Source organism: Trypanosoma cruzi, genomic scaffold (assembly GCF_000209065.1).
Source record: "Trypanosoma cruzi strain CL Brener 1047053517039 genomic scaffold, whole genome shotgun sequence".
Classification (NCBI taxonomy): Eukaryota; Euglenozoa; class Kinetoplastea; order Trypanosomatida; family Trypanosomatidae; genus Trypanosoma; species Trypanosoma cruzi.
In genome coordinates this window covers 1-22,294 of record NW_001849388.1, presented here as the reverse complement: position 1 = coordinate 22,294, position 22,294 = coordinate 1, and the positions used below count along the sequence as shown (strand labels likewise).

Genomic DNA, 22,294 nt, shown 5'->3' with positions numbered 1-22,294 from the left:
GCAGGTACAGCTTTTGGAAGCAAATCAATCCGCAATTGTCCCAGGCACCCAGAATGCCACACCACTCACTGACAGCACACCGCCAACATCACGCCCGAAAAACGTCGACGAGGCAAATTGCGGACTCCAACTCTTCTCGCAGAAGCAACCGCAGCCAGAATCTTGTGCGTGCGTGCTTTCACACCGCCCCACAACGTGTGCAACATGCCTTGTATGTATGCATGTGCTTCTGTGTTTGTCAGCTTCTATACTTGCAGAGCAGCTGTGCGCCAAAAGAGAGTCCAAAGAAAGCAACGGTAGAAAGAGAAGCGGATAGCACACATGCAAATTACTCATATCATCACACACACACACACGCAGCCCGCGGAATGGGTGCACTCAACCACAAAACAATGAAAAACAAAACAAAAAGCCGAAGCGTGGGACGACCAGCGCACACACTCTCATTGCTCCCGTAAAGCAAAACACACACACAGGGAGAGAGAGAGAGAGGTCGCCCACTCAATGCAATAAAAACAAAACAGAAACAGTTACGGTGCTCCGCCCATGCAGCCAGGCAGGACGGCAGCGGTGCGTGTCGTGCAAAAGAGAGCACCAACGGGCCTGCATGGGTGTGCATGCAATATATACAATGGGCACATTATGTGTGTGCCTCGTGGGATGAGGTGAGGGCGAGAGTCCATGCAAGGGGACACGCACAGAGAGAGTGAGTGAAGGACGAGTGTGTGTGCGGGCGGTGCACGGCTCTCTCTCCCTCACTCTCACGCGGCCACCACCGCAGCAGCAGCCGCAACAAGAACAAGAAGAAGAAACAAAAGTGGGGAGGTGGTGTGGGAGACAGCGGTGCTGCCGTCACTGTCTTCTGTATTTGCGGTGGAATTTGTACCGACGGCGTTTTTATCCTTTATGGATTCCTCTTCTTTTTCCGCGGAATGTTCATGCTGTTGATCTTGTTGATCTTTTATTTCATCTTTTTGTTGCTGATTTTCATGCTGTTGTTCTTGTTGTTGCTCTTGTCCTTTTTCTTCTTTTATGTTTTCTTCGTGTTGTTCTTTTTGTTTTTGTTGCTGATCTCGTAGTTCTTCTTGATGTTGTCGTTGTTCTTCTAATCGTTTTTTTTCTTCATCAGTTTCTGGTTGCATTTGAAGTTGTTTGGAGTCGTGTTGTTTTTGTATTAGTTGGTTCTGGTTATTCTGTCCATGTTCCGTTACTTCTTCTTGTAGAAGCTGTTGATCTTCTCCAGGATGGTGCTCGACTGAATTATTCGGATCCTCCTCTGCTTCTTCTGCTGCTTCTTCTGGAAGAGGAGGAGGAGGAGGAGGAGGAAGCCCTGTCGGTGATTGTGTTGTCGATTTTGGTGGTGTTTGATTTCTCGTGTCAGCCCCAACTTCCGTCAAGTCATTACTTCCATATTCATCCCCAGTTGGTTGGTTTGGATGGGAACCTACTTTCACCTCCTGTTTTTGTGGGATTTTTTTACCCTTCTCTGAGAACGAAGCATCCTTCACTCCCAGTGAATCTGTAGATCCTCCTCCTCCTTCTCCTCCACCTCCTGATGCTGCTGCTCTTTGGTCTTGTCCCTCTTGCAATATCGGGCCTGAAGAAGATAAACCTTTCGAAATTTCATCGTCCTTGGCAATACCACGTTCCTCAAGAGAACCAGCAACACCACCATCATTCTCAGCGCAACCGCCGGCACCACACCACAGCACGCAGAGGGCACACACCAGCAGCACACGGCCAGCCATCATCATCGCCATCACTCCTGTCACTTGCGTGTAGCCTTCAGCACAAAATAACAACACTTCAACGCAGAGCAAAAGCAGGAAAGAAATACAAGTCCGCTACACCACGCACAGCCACCGCACAGTCACAAATGGCAACAGCCCAGCAGCGGCAAAGCACACACCATGAGGCAGTTGAAATCAGTAAAAAGGCAAAAACACACACAACGCCCCGCAGCAAGTAATAAAAAAAAATCATTTAAACAAACAGGAGTGAAGAAACAGCAATAAACTAAAAAAAAAAAAAATTTGCTGCACCGAATGACTCCAGCGCGCATGTACAAGCACACAAACATGCGTCCACGCAAAATTTATATGCGTGGCGTGCATATGAGTGTGTCTGGGATGCGTTCAACGTGACGGGTACAGGAAGCAGCAAAATGGACCACACAGCAGGGCAGCGGAAGCAAGTAAAGCAAAACACAATCATTATTTTCTCTTATTTATTTACATCGGAGCACAGTGGACGCGCACAAATCTCGTGGTTGAGTGCTGACGCGCATAGCCCGCATGCACCTCTTTAGCCCACAGCGGTGTATGCCAGCGCGGATACGGCGAGCAGCAGCGGGGCACACACCCACGCAGAGCTGCTGAGGCTGCCGTCGATTTCGCGCAGACGTGACGGTGTGCGGGAAGTCGTCGTGGTTGGCGCCTCTGTAGTCGTAGTACTTGGTGCCTCTGGCGCAGTGGTGGCTGTGGTTGTCGTAGTGATCGTAGTTGGCGCATTGATGTTTTTTGCTGAATTATTTTCCAGCTCGTTTGGAGGAGTTGGTGACATTCCCGTAGTGGCCGTATTTGGCGCTGTAACGGTCCTCGAATTCGGTGACTCTGCGTCTCCGGGCTGTATTTGTAACACTCCGGCTCCGGTCATTGCATCTTGTTCCTGTGTCCTGCCGGCTTCAGGAACTGTGGACTCTTTCGTACCGGACGTAGCACTTTCTCCCGTTGGCGCAGGAGGGCTTGGGAGAGAGTTTTCACTTCCTCTTCCACCAGTTACCTGATTTTGTCCCGGTGTTATATCGGAATTACTTTGTGACCCCATCACACCGGAATTATCTGATTGCAGTTGCGTACTGCTCGGAGTTTGCACTCCTGGCTGAACCGGCGGTTGACCGGAGATATTAACATCTTCTTCACCATCCGCTGTCACGCACACTGACGGGCAGCAGCACAGGGCGAGCACCAACAGGGCGCACAGCAGACGGCACGTCATCATCGTGAGTGTGGTCGTTCAGTGGTGTGGAGCTGATCTGCACAGTGAGGGACATGGAGAGCAACAGGGGAGACGAGAGGTGCGGCAGACACACACAGAGGGCAAATCACACGAGGAGAGGGCAGCGGCCAGGCATGCACCGTACTCCACACACCACGCACGACACACACTCCAATCCACGGCAGCAGGCACACATACACACACGCACAGCCCTGCACTCTGTAATACTTATATTGTACAATTGTTGTGGTCAGTGCATGCGGTCACACACAAAAGGAGTGAGAAAAGAGGAGACCACTACGGCTAGACATCAGACTGTAGGCTACCAGAGGGCCGAAAAAGGCAAGAGGGCCGCGCCGCGTCGGCAATCGGTGCGTCACTTGCTTGCAGACCAGGCGTCGTGCGCGATTGGTGTCGCTCATCGTGATGCATCCACCCTCGTAGCCCCAGAGGGTGGAACAGCCAACGCCAACCCAAACACAGCTGTCAACACGCCATTGCCACAATCGTGAAGAGCCGGCTGGCACCACAGACGGCAAGAAGGACACACCAAGACACGCCATGCACCAAAGGGGCGCATCAAGCCCGCAAACAGTGCGCACCGCTCCAACACCGCAGGGCCCTCCCGCACGCACGCACCATCCTCCTCCTTCCTTGTCTTCGGCACATTGCCGCCACATCCGACACCTGCACCTCACAATACCAGAGGGAAAAACCGAACAGCTGAAGCTGCAACAACAACAAAACTGCCACCTTGTTGCGCTGACGCCACTGCACGAAAGGGTGCGCCGACGACGGGAGTCCATCGCGCAGGAAACGGAAAAGAGCCCAACGAGACACCCAAGAGCCACACGTTGGCAGTCATGTTGGGGCTGTCCCAACGCAACCACAACAAGTAGTGCCGCAACCACGGAGCCATGCACCCTGACCCACAGCGTGTTTTCACAATCAGGACAGCAGGGACAGAGGGAATTAAGACACACTACCCACAGTGCAGCAGAGAACCCGAGAAACACACACAGCCAATCAAAAACGGATGCAAAAACTCGGGAAGGCAGAAAAATAAAAAGCACGCATACGGATTAAAAGCCGAAGCACAGAAATTATTTGAGGTCCAAATTCTCGCAATGACGCACACACACAAGAAAAAATCAAAGTCACAAACCCAAGCAAAAGTGTAAAAGATAAAGCCGCATGCACCAGTTACGGATGCAGAGGCAGTCGTCCCTGTCCTTCAGAGAAACAGCTACTGGCACGACCCCGCCTCCATTGGAGCACATTTCCTTTACTTTTTACCCATGATTAGAGTACGGTGATTTCCCCTCGTCCCAATCGCATCAAAAAACGAGTGTATACATGTGGTGCTGGGAAATGTCTTTTCTCTCCATGTTACTTCGTTCACACACAGTTTCCACGGAAGTTAGACCCTCTAAGCAACAAAACAAAAACACCTTTCCCAGAATAACAAACAATGCAATAAAAGATCGGTCATTTTGCCCATCACCCGCAAGCAAAAAAGGACATGGGGAATGCGGTGAGTGTATTATAGTGTTATTGCTACGGTTTTGCACATCTTGAGTGCGGGGTCAATGTGCCAAGTAAATACTGTCGCCCTGCCGCAGTTTGACTGCGCCCAGCCGCCGCGGCTGCTCAAAGAGGCACCACCACTACCGCCGCAGCGACCACAACAAGAAACACAAAGGGAATGAGGCCAGCAGTAGCAGCAGCCACACCGCCATCACTGTCGGCCTGCTGTACCAACGCATCGGGTATCGCCTGAAAATCGACGCCGTTGACGGACGAAATCGGAGTGGCAGGCGCGGAGACACTGGGAACCACCGCTGGGCAATCCGCCCGCGGGTCGCCCTCCGCTCCTGCAACGTCCTCGCCGGGTGATGGCGAAAAAAAAAAGCGTCGGGCCGGAGGCTCTGTTGGCTCCGTCGCTTCCACTGCCATATCTCCTCCCTCGCCGCTGAGTGTTGTCCTCACTTTCGGCCCGCACCCCCGGATCACCCCTCGGACCGGCATGAAGGCCACCACCAGCGACACCCGCAGCCGAAGCGCCGGGAGGCTCCTTTTCAATGGAGGCACCAGACGCCACAGGAGACAACTGTGGACGAGTATCCTCCGGAGAAGGCGACCCTGAAGCAACCGCAGACTCTTCTGCTTCCTCCTCTTGCTCGTCACCATGTCCACCCACCAACGCACTCGGAATGACAAGACTGCTGCCTTTCGCGGCAATGGTGCACACCTCGCCGTACGTGGGGCAATCGATTTTCCCATCTTTCTGAAAATATTTCAACGTCACTGGGATGTCAGTGTCCTCAGGGCAAGGCTGAAACCCACTGCTGCCGAGGTACTTCACCTTCACTGTGCCCCCATCACACGACACCTGCGCGCACACTCCCTTAACGCTTTTATGGCCATCATCGTCCTTCCTCTCCAGTAATTCCGCGTCCAGGCACCACGAGCCACCGCCAGTCAGCGACCCAGGGAGATAATCCACATTTTCGTCCGAGCACGTCCTGTACGTTGTCCCAGACGATATTTCTTGAAATTCCAAAGAAACAACAGGGCAAACGTCCTTATCCGCAGGACTCCCCTTGTCTTCAACAATAGTTGCGGTGCACGTCCCAACGTGACGGCGGTCGGAGGTGCAGCGAAGCGTCTCTGTGTCTTTAGCATCGCAGAACATGTGAGGATACTTGGCGGCAAGATTATCGGTTGTATTGCACTTGTTGACCAGGAAGTCGCAGCCACTGCGGCTGCCCCAGCTCATCGGCTCCGCCATGCTCCAATTCACGCGGTAGTATCCCATATCCGCGAACACCGCCATCGTCAGAGCCGTGTAGTAGCCGGCACCGACTGTGGGTGCCATCAGCTCGTCCCGCGCGTGGCGTCCCTTCCAGTGAGGGATGGCTTTTTCCCGAGTGCCACCTTCGTCCTCCAGCTCCATGCCCTCGAGAGACTTACAAACAAAGTGCGCTTTCGTCTTCTCCCGAACGTGCTTCCCTGCCACCATCCTGCGGTGATTCCCACGGACAATTTTCCTTTTAGTTTCGATGCTGTTTCCTTCAATACTATCTTTACTGAACCCAAGAGCATGCGCAATTTCGTGTGCGGCAACGCGAACGCTCCACGCCGTGTCAGTCATGTACTTTGGATCAAAGTTCATGGCGCCAATGGAGGGGCGAAGATCTCCCCATGTGTTACACGTTGCCGCCCACACAGCCATGCTTTCAGTATTTGACGGCCCAGCAGCAGCGTAAATGATAAAATCTGCATTCGGCACACAGTCACTCTTGTGCCCGGTAGGAACCGTAAACTGGCTGCACGGTCCATTCATAGCCCTCGGTACAGTTATCGTCCCGCCTGTGGATTTCACAATTAGCCGCTCAGTGTGGAGTTTGACGGCACCAGGGAGAATATTTCCAGTGTACAATTGTGTCTTTTCTTCCGTCAAGAAATGCTCTGCTTTGCAGGTTATCTTTTCTCCCAAGATGTTGTCTCACTCATCCCCATCGTTTTCGCAGTACGTATTTTTCCTGTACATGCTCTTCAAACCCTCCGTGAACACCCCGATGCGGATCGGCTCCCAGCCACTGTCGTCATCCTGTGCTGCGACGGTGTACGCCTGCATTCCGCCTTGTCCCTTGTGCGGGACCTCACGTACAACCGCAGTCGACAGCGGGCCGTTCCTCCCCATCATCACTTCAAACCCACAGCGGTATTGTGTGGCGAGTACAGCGGCAACGCACCCACTGGCGCAGCACGTCAGCAGCAACACCAGCAATGGAAGTGGCGGCGTGGCATGGCGAGGCTGGCGCATGGCCTGAAAAAAATGCATTTCTTGGTTTCGTGTGAGCAGCAGCAGTAGCAGTGCAGCGTGGATGCGGGAGGAGAGACAAAGGAAAAAGAGAAAGAAAAGAAATAAAACGATTTAGTGCCAGTGGTGCGTCAGAAAGCGGCACAAGCAGCGGAGTAACAGGAGACCACAGTGGCAGCCATACACACAGCATGCGCACCAACTAAATCAAAGGGACAATCCGTCAATCCGTCGTCGAGAGAACGTCCATCACCGTCGCACAGAGTCCTCACCAGCCGCAACGCTCCCTCCACGCGGAGTGTTTGGTCTGCTCTCCTCGTGGTGTCGCAATATTTGTATGATCGGCCACTCAACATCCGCCAACGGCACAGCACCAGCCCCAGGTGCAGGAGCATAGCACAGCGCGCTCTCCCAGCAGATCATACCCTATGGCATCACCGCACGGCAACCCAAATTGCCATGCGCAGCCCTGAGGCGGAGATGCAAAGCGTCATGCAGACGGACCTTCTTTCACCGCTCTCATTTCGGGGAAATTGACAGCAAGCATGCCGGCGGTGCGATCATTATGACAGTTCCATCCGCACTGCCACTGGCCAAGGAAGTTACTGTGAACTCACTGCGTAAAGGTCACCGTGTCCGCCGTTGCTCTCCCGCCGCCCCACAACCACGCCGGCTTTTCCAACAGAGCGGATCGGGGCGTCGCCATAGGCAGCCACAGGCGCCAATGCACCGAGTCCAATTGTGCCCGCTGCGACATTCCAAAGCGCGCCCAGAGCTCCTCTAGCAGTGCAGGGACAGCCCACTTGTGTGCGGCATGGCGTGTGTGTGCATTTGTTTGTGCTTTTGTGTTTGGCAGCGCCTATAATTGCAGAGCAGCTGTGCGCCACAAGAGAGTCAGAAAAAAGCAACGGCAGAGAGAGGCAGATAGCACACAGGCGAATCACTCATATCATCACACACAAACACACACACGCAGCCCGCGGAATGGGTGCTCTCAACCACAAAACAATGAAAAACAAAACAAAAAGCCGAAGCGTGGGACGACCAGCGCACACACTCTCATTGCTCCCGTAAAGCAAAACACACACACAGGGAGAGAGAGAGAGAGAGAGGTCGCCCACTCAATGCAATAAAAACAAAACAGAAACAGTTATGGTGCTCCGCCCATGCAGCCAGGCAGGACGGCAGCGGTGCGTGTGGTGCAAAAGAGTGCACCAACGGGCCTGCATGGGTGTGCATGCAATACATACAATGGGCACATTATGTGTGTGCTTCGTGGGATGAGGTGAGGGCGAGAGTCCATGCAAGGGGACACACACAGAGAGTGAGAGAGAAGGACGAGTGTGTGTGCGGGCGGTGCATGGCTCTCTCTCCCTCACTCTCACGCGGCCACCACAGCAGCCGCAGCCGCACACGCAATAACAGGAAGAAGCAAAAGAGGGGAGGTGGTGTGGGAGACCGCGGTGCTGCCGTCACTGTCTCCAGTCGTCGCCGTTGTATTTTTCGTGGCTGTGGCTTCGACTGGTGTTTCTTTCGGATTGGCTTCTTTATTTTCATTTTGTTTACCCTCTGCTGTCCCTGCACCATCAGCTGCTGGATCATTGCTCGGCATGCGCTCTTCAGTGCTTTTGTCAGAATCATTATTGGCGGCATCACCGTTTGCCGTGTGTGATGGTGGCCTTGATTCCGCATGGTCGTCTTGGACGCGTTGTGGCGCTTGCACGGGTGGTAAATCCTCAGTGCTGGACGGTCCATTCATTGTTGCTGGTGGTGGCGATGGTGTTGCCGTTTGTATTCCTGCGTCGTTGGCTGGACTTCCACGTGTCTCTGTTGGTGCCTCATGACTTACGTTTTCTTTTTTTACTTCGTGTTCTTCTTCCGCCTCTGCATCACGACTGTGAGGTGTAATTCGATGATTTCCTGCATCCTCTTCTTGTGTCGGCGTGCCGTTGGAGGGTTCATTACTCTTGGAAGTTTGTTTCGAGGGGAGTCCTTTACCACCCAAAGTGCCAGCGCCTCCAGATGATGATGATGAAGATTGACCAGCTCCTATTTCTTCGGGTTCAAGTTCACTTCCATTCTTATCATCTCCTTTTTTTCCACCATTTGTATCCACCACGTTAGGCAGCGTCACCTGCTGTCCTCCTGTATCTGAACCTTCGTGCTCCAGCGTTACTGCTGGTGGTGGTTGAACTGCGACACCACTTCCTCCCGCACCAGGCGCTGGACTGCCCTCCGTATTATTAGGTAATGGCTCCTTCAAATTTCCCTGTGGTTTTGTATCACCACTCAATCCTTGTCCAGCTTCCGCAGCCTCAACCGCCTTTATTAATGCCATTCGAGTGGCTAACAACCCGCAGTCCGCCTTTAGAGACACTCCGTCATCTCCACCATTACTCGTGTGCCTCAAACCGTTCCCTCCACCCTCACTGCAGTAATCGTCCATCGCGTGTCCAAAAGCCGCACCGCACCACAGCACGCAGAGGGCACACACCAGCAGCACACGGCCAGCCATCATCATCGCCATCACTCCTGTCACTTGCGTGTAGCCTTCAGCACAAACTAAATCCCCGTCAACGCAGAGTGAAAGCAAAAGGAGAGACAAGGAACAGTAAAAAACACCACCAGCAGCAAGCATTTCATGGGAAATATCAAAGCAATGAAATTTCAAAAAATGCACAACACCCTGCCAAATTTTAACAAAAAGAAAAATACTCAAAACAAACAAAACAAAACAAAAGGAATCAAGCAGCAATGAAGTAAAACAGCAAAAACACATACAAAAAAAAAACAAAGAGCTGCTCCGAATTGCTCCAACGCGCATGCGCCTACCCTCATCAGTGCGTCCTCGCAAACAGTCGTGCGCGTGTCGTGCATATGAGTGTCGGATGCGTGCCAAGTGGCGGATACAGGAAGCAGCAACATGAAGCACACATCAGGGCAGCGGAAGCAAGCAAAGCAAAGCACAATCATCATAATTACTCTTACTTTATACATCGGACCACAGTGGAAATGCACATGTCCCCGTGATTGAGTGCTGGCACGCACACCTTACACACAATTCTTCAGCAAAGGGTGGTGTACGCCAGCGCGGATACAGCGAGCAGCAGCGGAGCACACACCCACGCAGAGCTGCTGAGGCTGCCGTCGAATTCGCGAAGACGTGACGGTGCGCGGGTCGTCGTCGTGGTTGGCGCCTCTGTGTTCCTGGCCGTAGTACTTGGTGCCTCTGTTGTAGTGATTTCTGCTTCTGATTCCTGTGCTTTAGTGTTCGGCGAATTTTGTGTCTGTGCCGTGCTTGGTGCAGTATCGTTCCTCATACTTTGTGTCTGTGCATTATCGGTCGGATGTGAAGATTCTCCCGTACCGGTTGCCTCACTTGTTGACTTTGGCTCTGGGGGCAGTGAAATGGAGACAGCGGGATTCGGTGCGACATTAGCACTCCCGCCACTGCTGGGTCGTGGTGCAGTTTGCGATCCCTCTGGTGGCTCTTCCTTTTCATTGCTGTTTTTTCCCAGGGGGTTACCACCGTCATCTTTTGTGGTGTGTTCGGCTTCGTGTTGCGCTCCGAGTCCTCCTCCTCCACCGCCTTGCGGTGTTGCCTTTGCCGTCTCTGACACCAGTGACTGTCCTGTGACGGTTTGTCCTGAAGCCTGACTGCCCTGGGAGGAACTCCCACCTCCAGCATGCACTCCACCTGCTGCCTGCTGAGATGAGTTGGGGAGTGGGGATGTTGTGCCTGCAGCGGGCCCTCCGCTCAAAGACTCCTGTCCACTTGCATGGGTCTGGGAATCGGACACGTCACCAGCGTCAGAAGGATTGGAAGTGATACTTCGCGTTGGGTCGCTGCTGGATTGATCCTTCCTCGTCGTAGGAGTGAGTGTTTCAGGGGGCGTGGGCGTAGGAACATCACCCTCCTCGTCTTCCTGACGGCTATTTTCTTCAGAGTTCACATTCACCTTTCGTTCAGAGCCATCGACCACGGGCTCACTTTCCGCAGCCATCACTGCCCACATGTGCCCAGCAGTCACCGCGCCATCACCAGCAGGCCGCACACGCACCTCCGTCGCAGCAACTGTCGCACACACGCACAAGAAACAGCACATCAGTGAAGGCACCAACAGGACGCAGAGCACACGGCCAGTCATCATCACAAACAGTGGAGACGCCTAACGCCTTGGAGCCAACCTGCAACAGCATGTGAAAACAAAAAGAGAGACACGGCCGCTACACCACGCACAGCCACCGCACAGTAACAAATGGCAGCAACAGCAGAAGCAGCAGCGCACACACCATGAAACAGATGGAATCAGTACAATTGTAGAACTCGCACACCGCCATGCAATCCAGAAGTTTAAAAAGCAATAAGAAAAACTAATAAAGAAAAAAAACCCAAGACTCTAGTGCGCATGCATATGAGTACGTCCGGGATGCGTTCAACGTCAAGTATGTGAGGAACAACGCGGAGCACACAGCACGGCAGCAGAAGCAAGTGAAGCAAAACAAGATCATTATTTTTTCTTATTTACATCGGATCAAAATAGACGCGCACAAATCCCCGCGGTTGGGTGCTGGCACGCACAGCCCGCATAAACCTCTTCAGCCCAGAGTGGTGTACGCCAGCGCGGATACGGCGAGCAGCAGCGGGGCACACACCCACGCAGAGCTGCTGAGGCTGCCGTCGATTTCGCGAAGACGTGACGGTGCGCGGGTGGTCGTCGTGGTTGGCACGTCTGCATTCATGGCCGTATCACTTGGTGCCTCCGGCGCAGTGGTGGTCGTCGTGGTTGGTGCCTTCGTTGTAGTTGTGGTCGTAGTGGTTTTCTAAGGAGAAGTTTCAGACACCTTATTTGTTTGTTCTGCGGATGGTTCAGTGCGACTTTGTTGCTCTTTCGTACCCTCTGTCAGTGATGTATTTGGCTCGGTATTTACTTTTGGTCCCAGACCTGCCGTACTGCTAAATCCTGTTCCCTCTTCGCCACCATTTCCCGGCTTTGCAACGGGGCCCGTTGTTGGAAGATCTGAATGATCGGCCTCCTCAATTGTTACACCTGTTGCAGAGGACGAATGACTGGTGACGCTTCCGTGAGCAATAGGCGGCTTATCAGTTGGTGTCTGTGGTGGTGGAGGCAGCTGTATGCCGCCTCGTTCTTCAACACGATCTTCAGTATCCTCCAACTGAGTGTCTGCCACGCACACGGACAGGCAGCAGCACAGGGCAAGCACCAACAGGGCGCACAGCAGACGGCACGTCATCATCATCGTGAGTGTGGTCGTTCAGTGGTGTGGAGCTGATCTGCACAGTGAGGGACATGGAGAGCAACAGGGGAGACGAGAGGTGTGGCATACACACACAGAGGGCAAATCACACGAGGAGAGGGCAGCGGCCAGGCATGCACCATACGCCGCACACACAGCCCTGCCGCAACACCAACACACACAGATGGAAGAGGGAGAAGCAAACAGGAGCGGCACACAAGGCTCCACCGCATGCACATACGGCGAGAGCGGTCCGTCGTGTCGGCACCCCTCACGGAGGGTACGCACACACAAGAGGAGGTGCAGCGCACACAGCAACACAAAAGCAAAGTAACAATAAAAAGAATAATCTCCGCACACCACGTGAATTGTTGGTCCACAGGAAGGGCAGCCAACATTCATCACAAAAATCATTCGGTTTCCTTTGGCCTTCGTTCATATTCAGAGCAAGGAATGGTATAAAGCAAGAATCCATTTATTTGTGTTTCTGTTTGAATGTTGGCAGATGTCTGCATGCGTTTTGTTCTTTCGTTTTGCGGAGGGTAAACCTTCATGCCTGGGTACTGTGTTGGGGATTTCTGCAGGGTGCACAATTTGTTTTTTCCCCTTGTGAAATGTTGCTTGTGCTGGTGCGGCCAATAATTCGGTTTGTGTTGTTCCTGCCTTTCGCTGGTAAAGTGTTGCAATAGATGTTTGTTTTTCCTTTCGTTGCGGTGGCACCTGATTCCTCACAGTTTATTGCGGTGGAAATGAAAATATGTGAGTGGACTCCCACACACCAGAACGCACCTTCGCTCTTATTTATTGGTGCATGAAAGGGCATGTGTGTGTTTGGTGGTGTCTCGTCCATATATTTTGTGGGTGTACATTCCCCTGCAGGCTGAGGGCGGGGTGACGCTCCGTCGCGGTGCACTTCCCTCGCATGCCGCCCGCTGTGATTTATCATGCATCACCCCCTCACATATTCCGTGGCGCCACACCGCTGATATTATTGCAGCCGCTGTGATTCCGCGTACTTCACGCATTTCATTGTGCCACAATACATCCGCTCGTGTGGCCGCCGCATCCAAACAGCGGTGCCTAACACCGTGAGCGGCAGTCCACATCCTTGCATTTCCCAACGCAGTGGTGTCTGACTGTCAGCCAGGCGTCAGACAACAGGAGAGTCTTGTGCTGGCAGTACAACACACGGTGCTGCAGTGAATGACTCGGGCGGCGACGCATCTATTTGTCGCAAAGCAGTGAAAAGGAGTCGGGCAAAATAATGCCGGCTGCATTCACAACACCACAGCCACAGCCAAAGCATGCGACATGATGTGCGTTTCACTGGTGCTGTGAAATGCCTGCAGACGACGTCACTAGTGGAGGCATGCCACCCATGATCAGCGGACAGACAATAATCGGCATGGGAGGCCACAAAAGGCAGCAACGACGCCAGCAGCAGGAGCAGCTCTCTCTTTCTCTCCGTTGCCTCCGAGAAGTAAATACTCCACCAGCCACTGCTGACTGTGCCATCGTGACACTCCATGCACGTCGTGGCTGCGTCAACACATCCTGTCCCCTGCAGCGCCTCAAAAGATGCCTCACTCCGTCCACTAAGTGCATCGGTGTGGGCCGTGCCTGGGCTGTTCGTGAGGACCACAACGATGTGAGGGTCACCGAGTCGCAGCATGTTTGTTGTGACGTTGTTGCATGGCACCTGCACACACACGCAGCGCCTGCATCTCTCCCTTTTGTGTCCGCCCTCTGCCGGAGTGGTCACACACACGGGCAGCAGCAAAATCTTTCCACCCTCGACGATCCAAAATCAACACCGACATCCCTCGCGACGCAAAGATCTCGGTTGCCAGCACGGGCTTCCTGTCGCTCTGCCATCGACGCAGAAACACGGCACAGTGCACGCACTTATTTTCCTCGTGTGCAGTCAGCCGTTTGCTCCACACATTCCTCGATGGGTTGACGTCCACAAAAGCACGCCACAAAAGGCCACCGTGATCGCACACGCTCTTGCGATGAGCGTCTGTGTGTGCACGGATCCGCTGCTCACACGTGCTGGCAGGCAGCCTGCAGCCGGTGCCCTCGTGCCAGTTCGTCGGCTCCAGCACAGAAAAAAGAAAACGGCCTATTCCCGATGCACTTATTCCCACCGGCAGCACCAACACGCTGGTCGCCAGCCGTCATTCCTCAGCACATCCAGGAATGCTGAAAAGTGACGTGGAACTGCCAGCCAGCAATGCCACAATCCCCGCACACATGTCGGCTCCACCAGAGAAGACACACAAATCACAAACAACACCCTCCACATGTCATGCAAACATCATTCCGACACACCGCGACACGCCAAACAGAAGTATTCGTCACCCCAACGCACCTCCCCACACAATCACATAGTCCATGCACCACGCACGGCAGCTCACACGCGTTCAAACAAATGTTCTTCGGATCAGTGTTATCCACGTGCTGCGGTGGGAAGTAAACAAAAGACACAAGCTGCCAAACCAGAGTGCCGCGACTGGTCGAAATTCAACGTAACGCAGCCACCCAAATGAATTCAGTCCTAATGCCCTCAATCTCCCACCTTCTCCCACAAAAGGCCCAAAAGCTGCCAATCAAACGTGACGTCCAATAAAGTCGCTGTGCAACAAAAAGGAGAAACCGCAGTGCCTCCTGCTGTCATCCGAGATGTTGTTTGCTGATTAATGCAGACAGGCACTCACCTGCTCCTCAAAACGGCGCTGCGCAACTGCAACGCATTCTTCAGAATCGCAATTCTCCCACAAAATCAGGAAGCTCCTACGCACTTCGTCACACAACACAACGCAAATAAAAAAACAATGCTTTAGTTGGACTGCGATGCGGACCGCGCCACGCCGCCGTCAGCTGCGGCTGGCTGCAGAGGCTGGGGCGTCCCATCACACCACGCGATTCCTTCTGGTTGGGTGCATCCACAGTGCGTTGCACCAGGGCAGCGAGGCAATCGCACCGTGTCCGGCCCCCATTCACCTCCACAGCCTGGAAGTGAGGCACGGCGACAGCTGCACGGCATCGCTCGGCCCAAGCGCATCAAAGAAGGATACTTCTGTCCACCTGGCCGCCAATCCAGCACCGCTGCGGAGGATCATTGGGTTCCGCGCACCCACACGGCACGAACGCCTCACGCTTCCCCGTTATATTGAGGACGTGCTTGGCGCAATCTGCTTGGAGGCCATGCCTCCGTCTATGCAGGAAAAGCGGCGACATCGATCCCGCCTCCGAGAGATGCTGTTGTTAATGAATTAGAACGCGTATGTAACATTATTGGGATACCCCACAGCCACAATCGCGCTCCTCCTATTCAACATCGAATTTTCCTCTGGGACACTGTGAGTTGCAATAAAGTGGAATTTATTCAGCCACGCTTTGCCAAAGACGCCTCTGACGATGTCAAGCGCACGGCTTTTGATTCTATTTACTCCTCTCTAGGAGATTTTGATTTTGAATTATTGACAGACGTTTCTTCATCTCTCGCCGAACTCGCATCTGGATCCGCTGCACTATTGTATGGCTCCACCACGACAAATGATCTCCCTGTGGAGGTCCATCGTGCAGCAGCTGGCAGGCTCGCACGCTCATATAGAGCAGAGTGCCTTGCCACTGAAAATGGCATTAGACATCTCATACCTTTTTTCTGGGAACAACCCAATCGCCCACACGAATCCTGGTGGCAACGGACTCCCCGTCGGCAACTGAGGCACTCCGCGTCGTTCCACTGGCCATGCGAGAATACGTTACCGAAGAGATTTGGATTATGCCGCTCTCCTTGATACAGCGAGGTCACTCTGTAAACTTCATGTTCTCTCCATCGCACTGCGGTATCCCATGCAATGAGGCAGCTGACGACGAAGCCATGATTGCACGATCCCTCCCGCAGGAGGGCGGCCCAATCTGGCACGTGGACTTCCTCGCTGCAGTCAGGTGGCCGTAATGGAAGGATGTGCAGGAGGAAAAGGAAGGGCCCGTACACCGCATGACAGGCGCCTGTCGGTGTGGCAGGGACTCTATTCCCGGCACGACCCGGACATCGTGTCCCGAGTGGCGGCTATGCACAAAGGCACGGTGCGATTCCTGCCCACTCTTCGACAGGCCTGCGCGTGCCCTTCGTATCACAATTGACCCTCTGTATCGGTGGTGCCGTCCCTCCCTCAACGAGGAGACCGGCCCGCCGCTGCCTCCGCCAGAACCTCTTCCCGACGTGAGCGCCGCAAATCCTTTCCGACCAGCGAGCGACGGATTGACGTCCTCCTGCCCAACCTGCAGCAGAGTGCGCTTGCCCGTCCACAATATGAGGGCGCATGCCCGACGTGCTCAGCCCGGCATTCCGATAGTTGGAGAAGGCCCCCCATGCGGACGCCACAATGATGCCAGCGTCTTCTTAACAGGCGCCTCGCGCACAGGTCGCCACAGAAAGTGCCAGCAGGCAAGACACGCAGGAAGCACAAGCGCGGGTATTCGAGATGGACCACGAGAGACTTCGCTTCATCCACTGCAGAAATGCCCCCGTCGTTGGCAATTGGGAAAGCGACTGTTTGGGAGTGCCCCAGCCCGCACGACGGCACTTTTCGGACGGAATGCTTGCCGCTTTTGTACGGACGACCCTTGCGCTACTTACTCGTTATTGCAACAGCGTGCAGAAAAACAAGATAACAAGTTGCTTTGCGATGAATGTTGGCTGCACTTCCCATGGACCAGAAATTTAACTGGTTTGCGGGGATCATCCTTTTTAATTGTTACTTTGCTTTTGTGTCGCTCTGTGCGCTGCAAATATTCTCGTGTGTTTGTGCGTACCCTCCGTGAGGAGTGCAGACACGACGGACGGCTCTCGCCGTATGTGCATGCGGTGGAGCCTTGTGTGCAGCTCCTGTTTGCTTCTCCCTCTTCCATCTGTGTGTTGGTGTTGCGGCAGGGCTGTGTGTGTGTGTGTGCCTGTTGCCGTGGATTGGAGTGTGTGTCGTGCGTGGTGTGCGGCGTACGGTGCATGCCTGGCTGCTGCCCTCTCCTCATGTGGTGTGCCCTCTGTGTGTGTGTCTGCTGCACCTCTCGTCTCCTCTGTTGCTCTCCATGTCCCTCACTGTGCAGATCAGCTCCACACCACCGAACGACCACACTCACGATGATGACGTGCCGTCTGCTGAGCGCCCTGTTGGTACTCGCCCTGTGCTACTGCCCATTCGCTTGTGTGGCAGAGAGTGGAGGTAAAGATGAAAATGTTAAACAAGACTCCAATCCAACGGAGTCTGAGCCAGACGGACCAGATCAGGCGAGCGATCCACGTGTTCCTGTAGACCCAAGCCTACAGCGCAATTTATCCGAGGCGGCAGGTCCGGCTCAATCGGTACAGCTAGCGGCAGCAGGTCAGGTGACCGGTCTGTCACCGTCACCAGGCATTTCCGGTGGGGAGCAGGGTCGAAGGGCTACCGGTGATCCCGCTGGTTCTGCGGGTGGTACTGGAGTGGAGTTGGGGTCAGCACCTATTCAAAATCCCGTGCCAGGAAAAACGGGCGCCGAAGCACCAGCAACAAATGAAAAAAACGAAGGAAGAGAAAAACCCACTTCTCTAGAAGAATCTTTGCCAACAAAAGAAGTTGAAGCAGAGGAGGAGGAGGAAGAAGATGAAGAAATTGAAGATGAAACAGAAAAAAAAAATCACACGACAAGTACAAGAAAAAGGTCAGGGACAACAGCTCACGCAACCGCAGCATCAAAGTGTACAAAGTGGAAATGCACATCAACATGAAGTACAAGGCAAAGCAAAAGAAGAACATAACCCTGCACAGGAACAGCAAATAAAACAACACCAAGAGAAGCAATCGCAACTCCTAACACAAGACGGAGATCAGGAAAGCAATGCAAAAGTACACGAACGAAAAGTACAAGAACAACAACAACAACGACAACCGCAACAGCCAGAACATTCCTTAAACGAAGACGAGGAATTCAGGCACAACAAAAACCTTACAGATACAAAAGAAACCGCAACTAAACACGACGGTGAAAGTGACGGCAGCACCGCGGTCTCCCACACAACCTCCCCTCTTTTGCTTTTTCTTCTTTTTGCGTGTGCGGCTGCTGCTGCGGTGGTGGCCGCGTGAGTGTGAGGGAGAGAGAGCCATGCACCGCCCGCACACACACTCGTCTTTCACTCACTCTCTGTCTGTGTCCCCTTGCATGGACTCTCGCCCTCACCTCATCCCACGAAGCACACACATAATGTGCCCATTGTATATATTGCATGCACACCCATGCAGGCCCGTTGGTGCTCTCTTTTGCACGACACGCACCGCTGCCGTCCTGCCTGGCTGCATGGGCGGAGCACCGTAACTGTTTCTGTTTTGTTTTCATTGCATTGAGTGGGCGACCTCTCTCTCTCCCTGTGTGTGTGTTTTGCTTTACGGGAGCAATGAGAGTGTGTGCGCTGGTCGTCCCACGCTTCGGCTTTTTGTTTTGTTTTTCATTGTGTTGTGGTTGGGTGCACCCATTCCGCGGGCTGCGTGTGTGTGTGTGTGTGTGTGATGATATGAGTAATTTGCGTGTGTGCTATCCGCTGCTTTCTTCTGGGTCTCTTGGGCCGCACAGCTGCTCTGCAATTATAGAAGCTGACAAACACACTGGCACACGCCATGCTGCACACGCTATGGAGCGGCGTGAACGCTGAGGACTCACGTACAAGATTTTTCTGAGGCCCTTGTGAGGAGGGATGACAGAACACCGAAATTTGTTTTGTTTCAATGCTAAGGGCATGATTATCTTGGCGTGCAGCAGTTGGCTAGCGTGGTGTGGCATTAAGGGTGCCTGGGATAAGTGCGCATGGATTCTTGCCCAGCAGCTACACGTGCCGAAGTGTTCCTCTCGCTGTACATGCACCGACGGAGGATTCTCCGGCTGTGCGGGGTTATTTTGTGGGGAGAGACAACAGTAAAACGACTGGCGGCAGCGTGTGTGGGCGTTTCTCTCTGTGCGCTGACGCGTGACGAATATCACACCCGCTGTGGCTTTTACTGCTGGTGGTGGAAGTTGCTGTGTGTTCCCGGTGCACTGTTCATCCATCTCCTGCTCCGTGTGTCTGTGTGCATTTCAGTTGTTGTTGTTGGGAATGACTGCGTTGGGGATGATGATGCCACTCATTGTGGAGGGGCGGCCGTGCTCACTGTTTCACTCCTTTTTCCTCTTCTCTCTCTTTCTCACACACAATAAGGAAAGGAAGTAAGGCTAAACGCTAATCGCTACTGTGAAATTCGAAGGCTCTGAAAGACCAACAACACACACACCGCCCACACACATATTTATATGCTCTCACGTGTTGCTGCTGTGAAGGCACCCCGCACACACAACCGTCGCCGCGTGACCGGATCCAGCGAAAGGAGGAGGGAAGGAAGGGAGAGTGAGCCGCAGAGGCCCAACATGTCCCGGCACCTCTTCTGCTCTGCGGTGCTGCTCCTCCTTGTTGTGATGATGTGCTGCAACACTGGTGGTGCTGCGGAAGCTGCGGAGCAGTCATCTGGTCCAAATTATAAATGGAAGGACGTCAAAAATGAGGGTGAAACTGTGGAGTCGTTGGGTGTTCCCGGCCTTCTAAAAGTGGGGAGTGACATATTTGCCGTTGCCGAGGCGCAGTGCAAAAAGAACGGTGAAAGCGACATTTTTACTGGCATTGCATCCCAAATTATCACGAAAGATAAAGCTGACAAACCGGTGGAAGTGTCAAATGGAGCCAAAGACAAGGCACAAGTTTTGGAGGAAGACGGTTCCGAAGACCCAAAGAAGAGAATAGATGTGAGCCGACCAACAACGGTCGTGCAGGGAAATGATATTTACATGCTTGTTGGAAAATACAGCCAGACAGCTGCCACTGGTCAGGAGGATGGCGGAGCAGACGACTGGGGATTATTGCTGGTGAAAGGGAACGTCAGTGATGAAAGCGGCGGTGAGAAAAGAATCCAATGGAATGAGAACCAGCGACTGGTCGGCACTTTGCTGCTGATGAACACAAATGCTTGACGCATTTGATAGGCGGCGGTGGATCGGGTGTTCATATGGGGGACGGTACGCTTGTGTTCCCAGTGGAAGGCACGAAGAAGAGTGAAGCACAAAACGATGAAAAGGCCGTCTCACTAATCATATCCTCCTCGAGTAGCACTAAGAGTTGGACGCTATCGAAGGGGATGTCTGACGGTGGCTGCAGTGATCCCTCCGTCGTGGAGTGGAAGGGCAAAAAACTCATGATGATGACTGCGTGTGATGATGGCCGCCGCAGGGTGTACGAGACCGGTGACAAGGGGGAGTCGTGGACGGAGGCACTCGGGACACTCTCGCGCGTGTGGGGCAACAAACAGGGCGCAAAGGCCGTCAGAAGCGGGTTCATCACAGCGACAATTGGCGGTGTTGATGATAAGAAAAAGGTGATGCTTGTCACTCTGCCGGTATATTCCGAGAATTCTGATAAAAAAGAAAACGGTGAACTCCATCTTTGGCTGACGGACAATACGCACATTGTTGATATTGGGCCGGTATCCGATGATGATGATGACGCCAGCTCCCTGCTGTACAAAAGTGCTGGAAATGGAGATAAGAAGGATGAGCTTATTGTACTTTACGAGAAGAAGAAGGAGGATGGGAAACCATCACACAGTCTTTGGTCTGTGGTTCTGACTGAGCAGCTGCAGCGTGTGAAGGATGTGCTGGCGACGTGGAAGACAGTGGACGACCGTGTCTCCAAGCTGTGCCCTTCTAAAAGTGCTGTGGAGAGTACCTCACCTGAAAATGCCTGCAGCCCTACTGCTAAGATCACGGATGGGCTGGTTGGATTTTTGTCCGGCAACTTCTCTGATAGCACATGGAGGGACGAGTACCTCGGGGTGAACGCCACAGTGAAGAACAATGATGATGGGGGTAAGAAGGCAACAAAGACTTCCGATGGTGTGAAGTTCCAGGGAGCGTGGGCGGAGTGGCCTATTGGCGAGCAAGGGGAGAATCAGCTGTACCACTTTGCGAACTACAACTTCACTCTTGTGGCGACGGTGTCCATCCACGGTGTGCCGCAAGAGGGAGATACCCGCATTCCTTTGATGGGTGTGAAGATGGATGACAGCGGGAAGACTGTACTCCTGGGACTGTCGTACAACAGCGGAGGTAAGTGGGAGTTGTCTTGCGGTGGCGAAAACCCTGAGGAGCTCAGCAGCACTTGGGAGAAAACACACCACGTGGTAATTTTGCTACGGAACGGCAACCAGGGCTCCGCGTACGTTGATGGTGAGCGTGTGGGTGGGAATGAAGCGTGTGAATTGGAGAATAAGGATTCAAGAGCGGTCTCCCACTTCTACATTGGAGGGGATGGAGGTGCAAAAGCCGACTCAGAGGTCCAAGACGTGTCTGTGACCGTGACGAACGTCCTGCTGTACAACCGCCCGTTGAGTACTGCGGAGATTGGCGCCCTCAACCCGAATAAAGTCCTCATTCCACCTGTGGTATCTGACAATGCCCAAGGAACCCTGTCGCAGTCCTCTCCTGCCGGGCAACCGCCGTCGGGGCCTAAATTGTTGAATGGAAATGAGGGTGTGGGCGGTGGCAGCACGTCCACATCAACACCGTCCACTGTAACGACTTCCTTAGGAAAAGAGCAATCCGTAATTCAGCTGCCTTCAGGAACATCTTCCGGTGGAAACAAAAATGTGGATGTCGCTTCTCCATCCGATGGTGATCCAACGGTGGGAGCGGAAACTGGAGGTGCGGTGCAGGGAGACACACCACCCCAAACTCCTGTGGATACCCCCGACAAAGCAGATCCAAACGCTCCTACCGCTACGAACGTGGCTCAAGTTGACCCCGCAGATACAACTGAGGTTGGTGCGCGCTCTGGTGAGAATGGGGAGACGGTGGGAGGGACGGATGGGCAGAAACGGGAGGACATCCATGCACAGGACGGCGAAGTAAGGGCTGCGGCACTCAGCAGCAGCCTCGGAAATGTGTCGCAGGGGAATAACAGCGATGCCGGCACTGTGAGTGGGAGCGGAGCGCTGCCGCTGCTCCTTCTTCTGTTGGGACTGTGGGTCTTTGCGGCTCTGTGAGGAGTGACTGGCTGCCGCGTGGGACACTTGCGACCTCCCGAGCACAAAAATACACGTGATAATTTATTTCCCTTCTCAAATAGCATTTATTTTATTCCCTGTTTTTTTGTGC

General features: G+C 53.5%; 4 protein-coding genes and 4 pseudogenes across 4 annotated transcripts, besides 19 other annotated features; 2 read left to right on the top strand and 6 right to left on the bottom strand.

Annotated features, from left to right (window-relative positions):
• Positions 1-409: part of a sequence feature (areas not merged during assembly with more than two copies in the genome that could not be assigned to a particular haplotype) that runs on past the window's edge.
• Positions 410-1,317: a sequence feature (haploid, Esmeraldo-like haplotype).
• Positions 762-1,760, bottom strand: Tc00.1047053506741.90 (mucin-associated surface protein (MASP), putative; the record flags this gene model as incomplete). Its single annotated transcript, XM_810748.1, has 1 exon — positions 762-1,760. One exon carries the CDS (start codon positions 1,758-1,760, stop codon positions 762-764), a length of 999 nt encoding a protein of 332 aa, XP_815841.1.
• Positions 996-1,066: a sequence feature (A-rich).
• Positions 1,300-1,326: a microsatellite.
• Positions 1,318-1,688: a sequence feature (haploid, non-Esmeraldo-like haplotype).
• Positions 1,527-1,554: a microsatellite.
• Positions 1,689-1,785: a sequence feature (areas not merged during assembly with more than two copies in the genome that could not be assigned to a particular haplotype).
• Positions 1,786-2,486: a sequence feature (heterozygous, non-Esmeraldo-like haplotype).
• Positions 2,305-3,000, bottom strand: Tc00.1047053506741.80 (mucin TcMUCII, putative; the record flags this gene model as incomplete). Its single annotated transcript, XM_810747.1, has 1 exon — positions 2,305-3,000. One exon carries the CDS (start codon positions 2,998-3,000, stop codon positions 2,305-2,307), a length of 696 nt encoding a protein of 231 aa, XP_815840.1.
• Positions 2,487-11,691: a sequence feature (areas not merged during assembly with more than two copies in the genome that could not be assigned to a particular haplotype).
• Tc00.1047053506741.70 lies at positions 4,736-7,090 on the bottom strand (annotated as a pseudogene).
• On the bottom strand, positions 8,205-9,350 carry Tc00.1047053506741.60 (mucin-associated surface protein (MASP), putative; the record flags this gene model as incomplete). Its single annotated transcript, XM_810746.1, has 1 exon — positions 8,205-9,350. One exon carries the CDS (start codon positions 9,348-9,350, stop codon positions 8,205-8,207), a length of 1,146 nt encoding a protein of 381 aa, XP_815839.1.
• Positions 9,522-9,620: a sequence feature (T-rich).
• Tc00.1047053506741.50 (mucin TcMUCII, putative) lies at positions 9,889-10,974 on the bottom strand (the record flags this gene model as incomplete). The annotated part of the gene is made up of 1 exon (XM_810745.1): positions 9,889-10,974. One exon carries the CDS (start codon positions 10,972-10,974, stop codon positions 9,889-9,891), a length of 1,086 nt encoding a protein of 361 aa, XP_815838.1.
• Positions 11,423-12,085, bottom strand: Tc00.1047053506741.40 (annotated as a pseudogene).
• Positions 11,692-11,808: a sequence feature (haploid, non-Esmeraldo-like haplotype).
• Positions 11,809-12,664: a sequence feature (haploid, Esmeraldo-like haplotype).
• Positions 12,665-16,606: a sequence feature (areas not merged during assembly with more than two copies in the genome that could not be assigned to a particular haplotype).
• Positions 14,912-16,646: a mobile genetic element.
• Positions 16,607-17,397: a sequence feature (heterozygous, Esmeraldo-like haplotype).
• On the top strand, positions 17,230-18,210 carry Tc00.1047053506741.30 (annotated as a pseudogene).
• Positions 17,398-22,294: a sequence feature (areas not merged during assembly with more than two copies in the genome that could not be assigned to a particular haplotype).
• Positions 17,696-17,764: a sequence feature (CT-rich).
• Positions 17,991-18,023: a microsatellite.
• Positions 18,607-18,630: a microsatellite.
• Tc00.1047053506741.10 lies at positions 19,519-22,182 on the top strand (annotated as a pseudogene).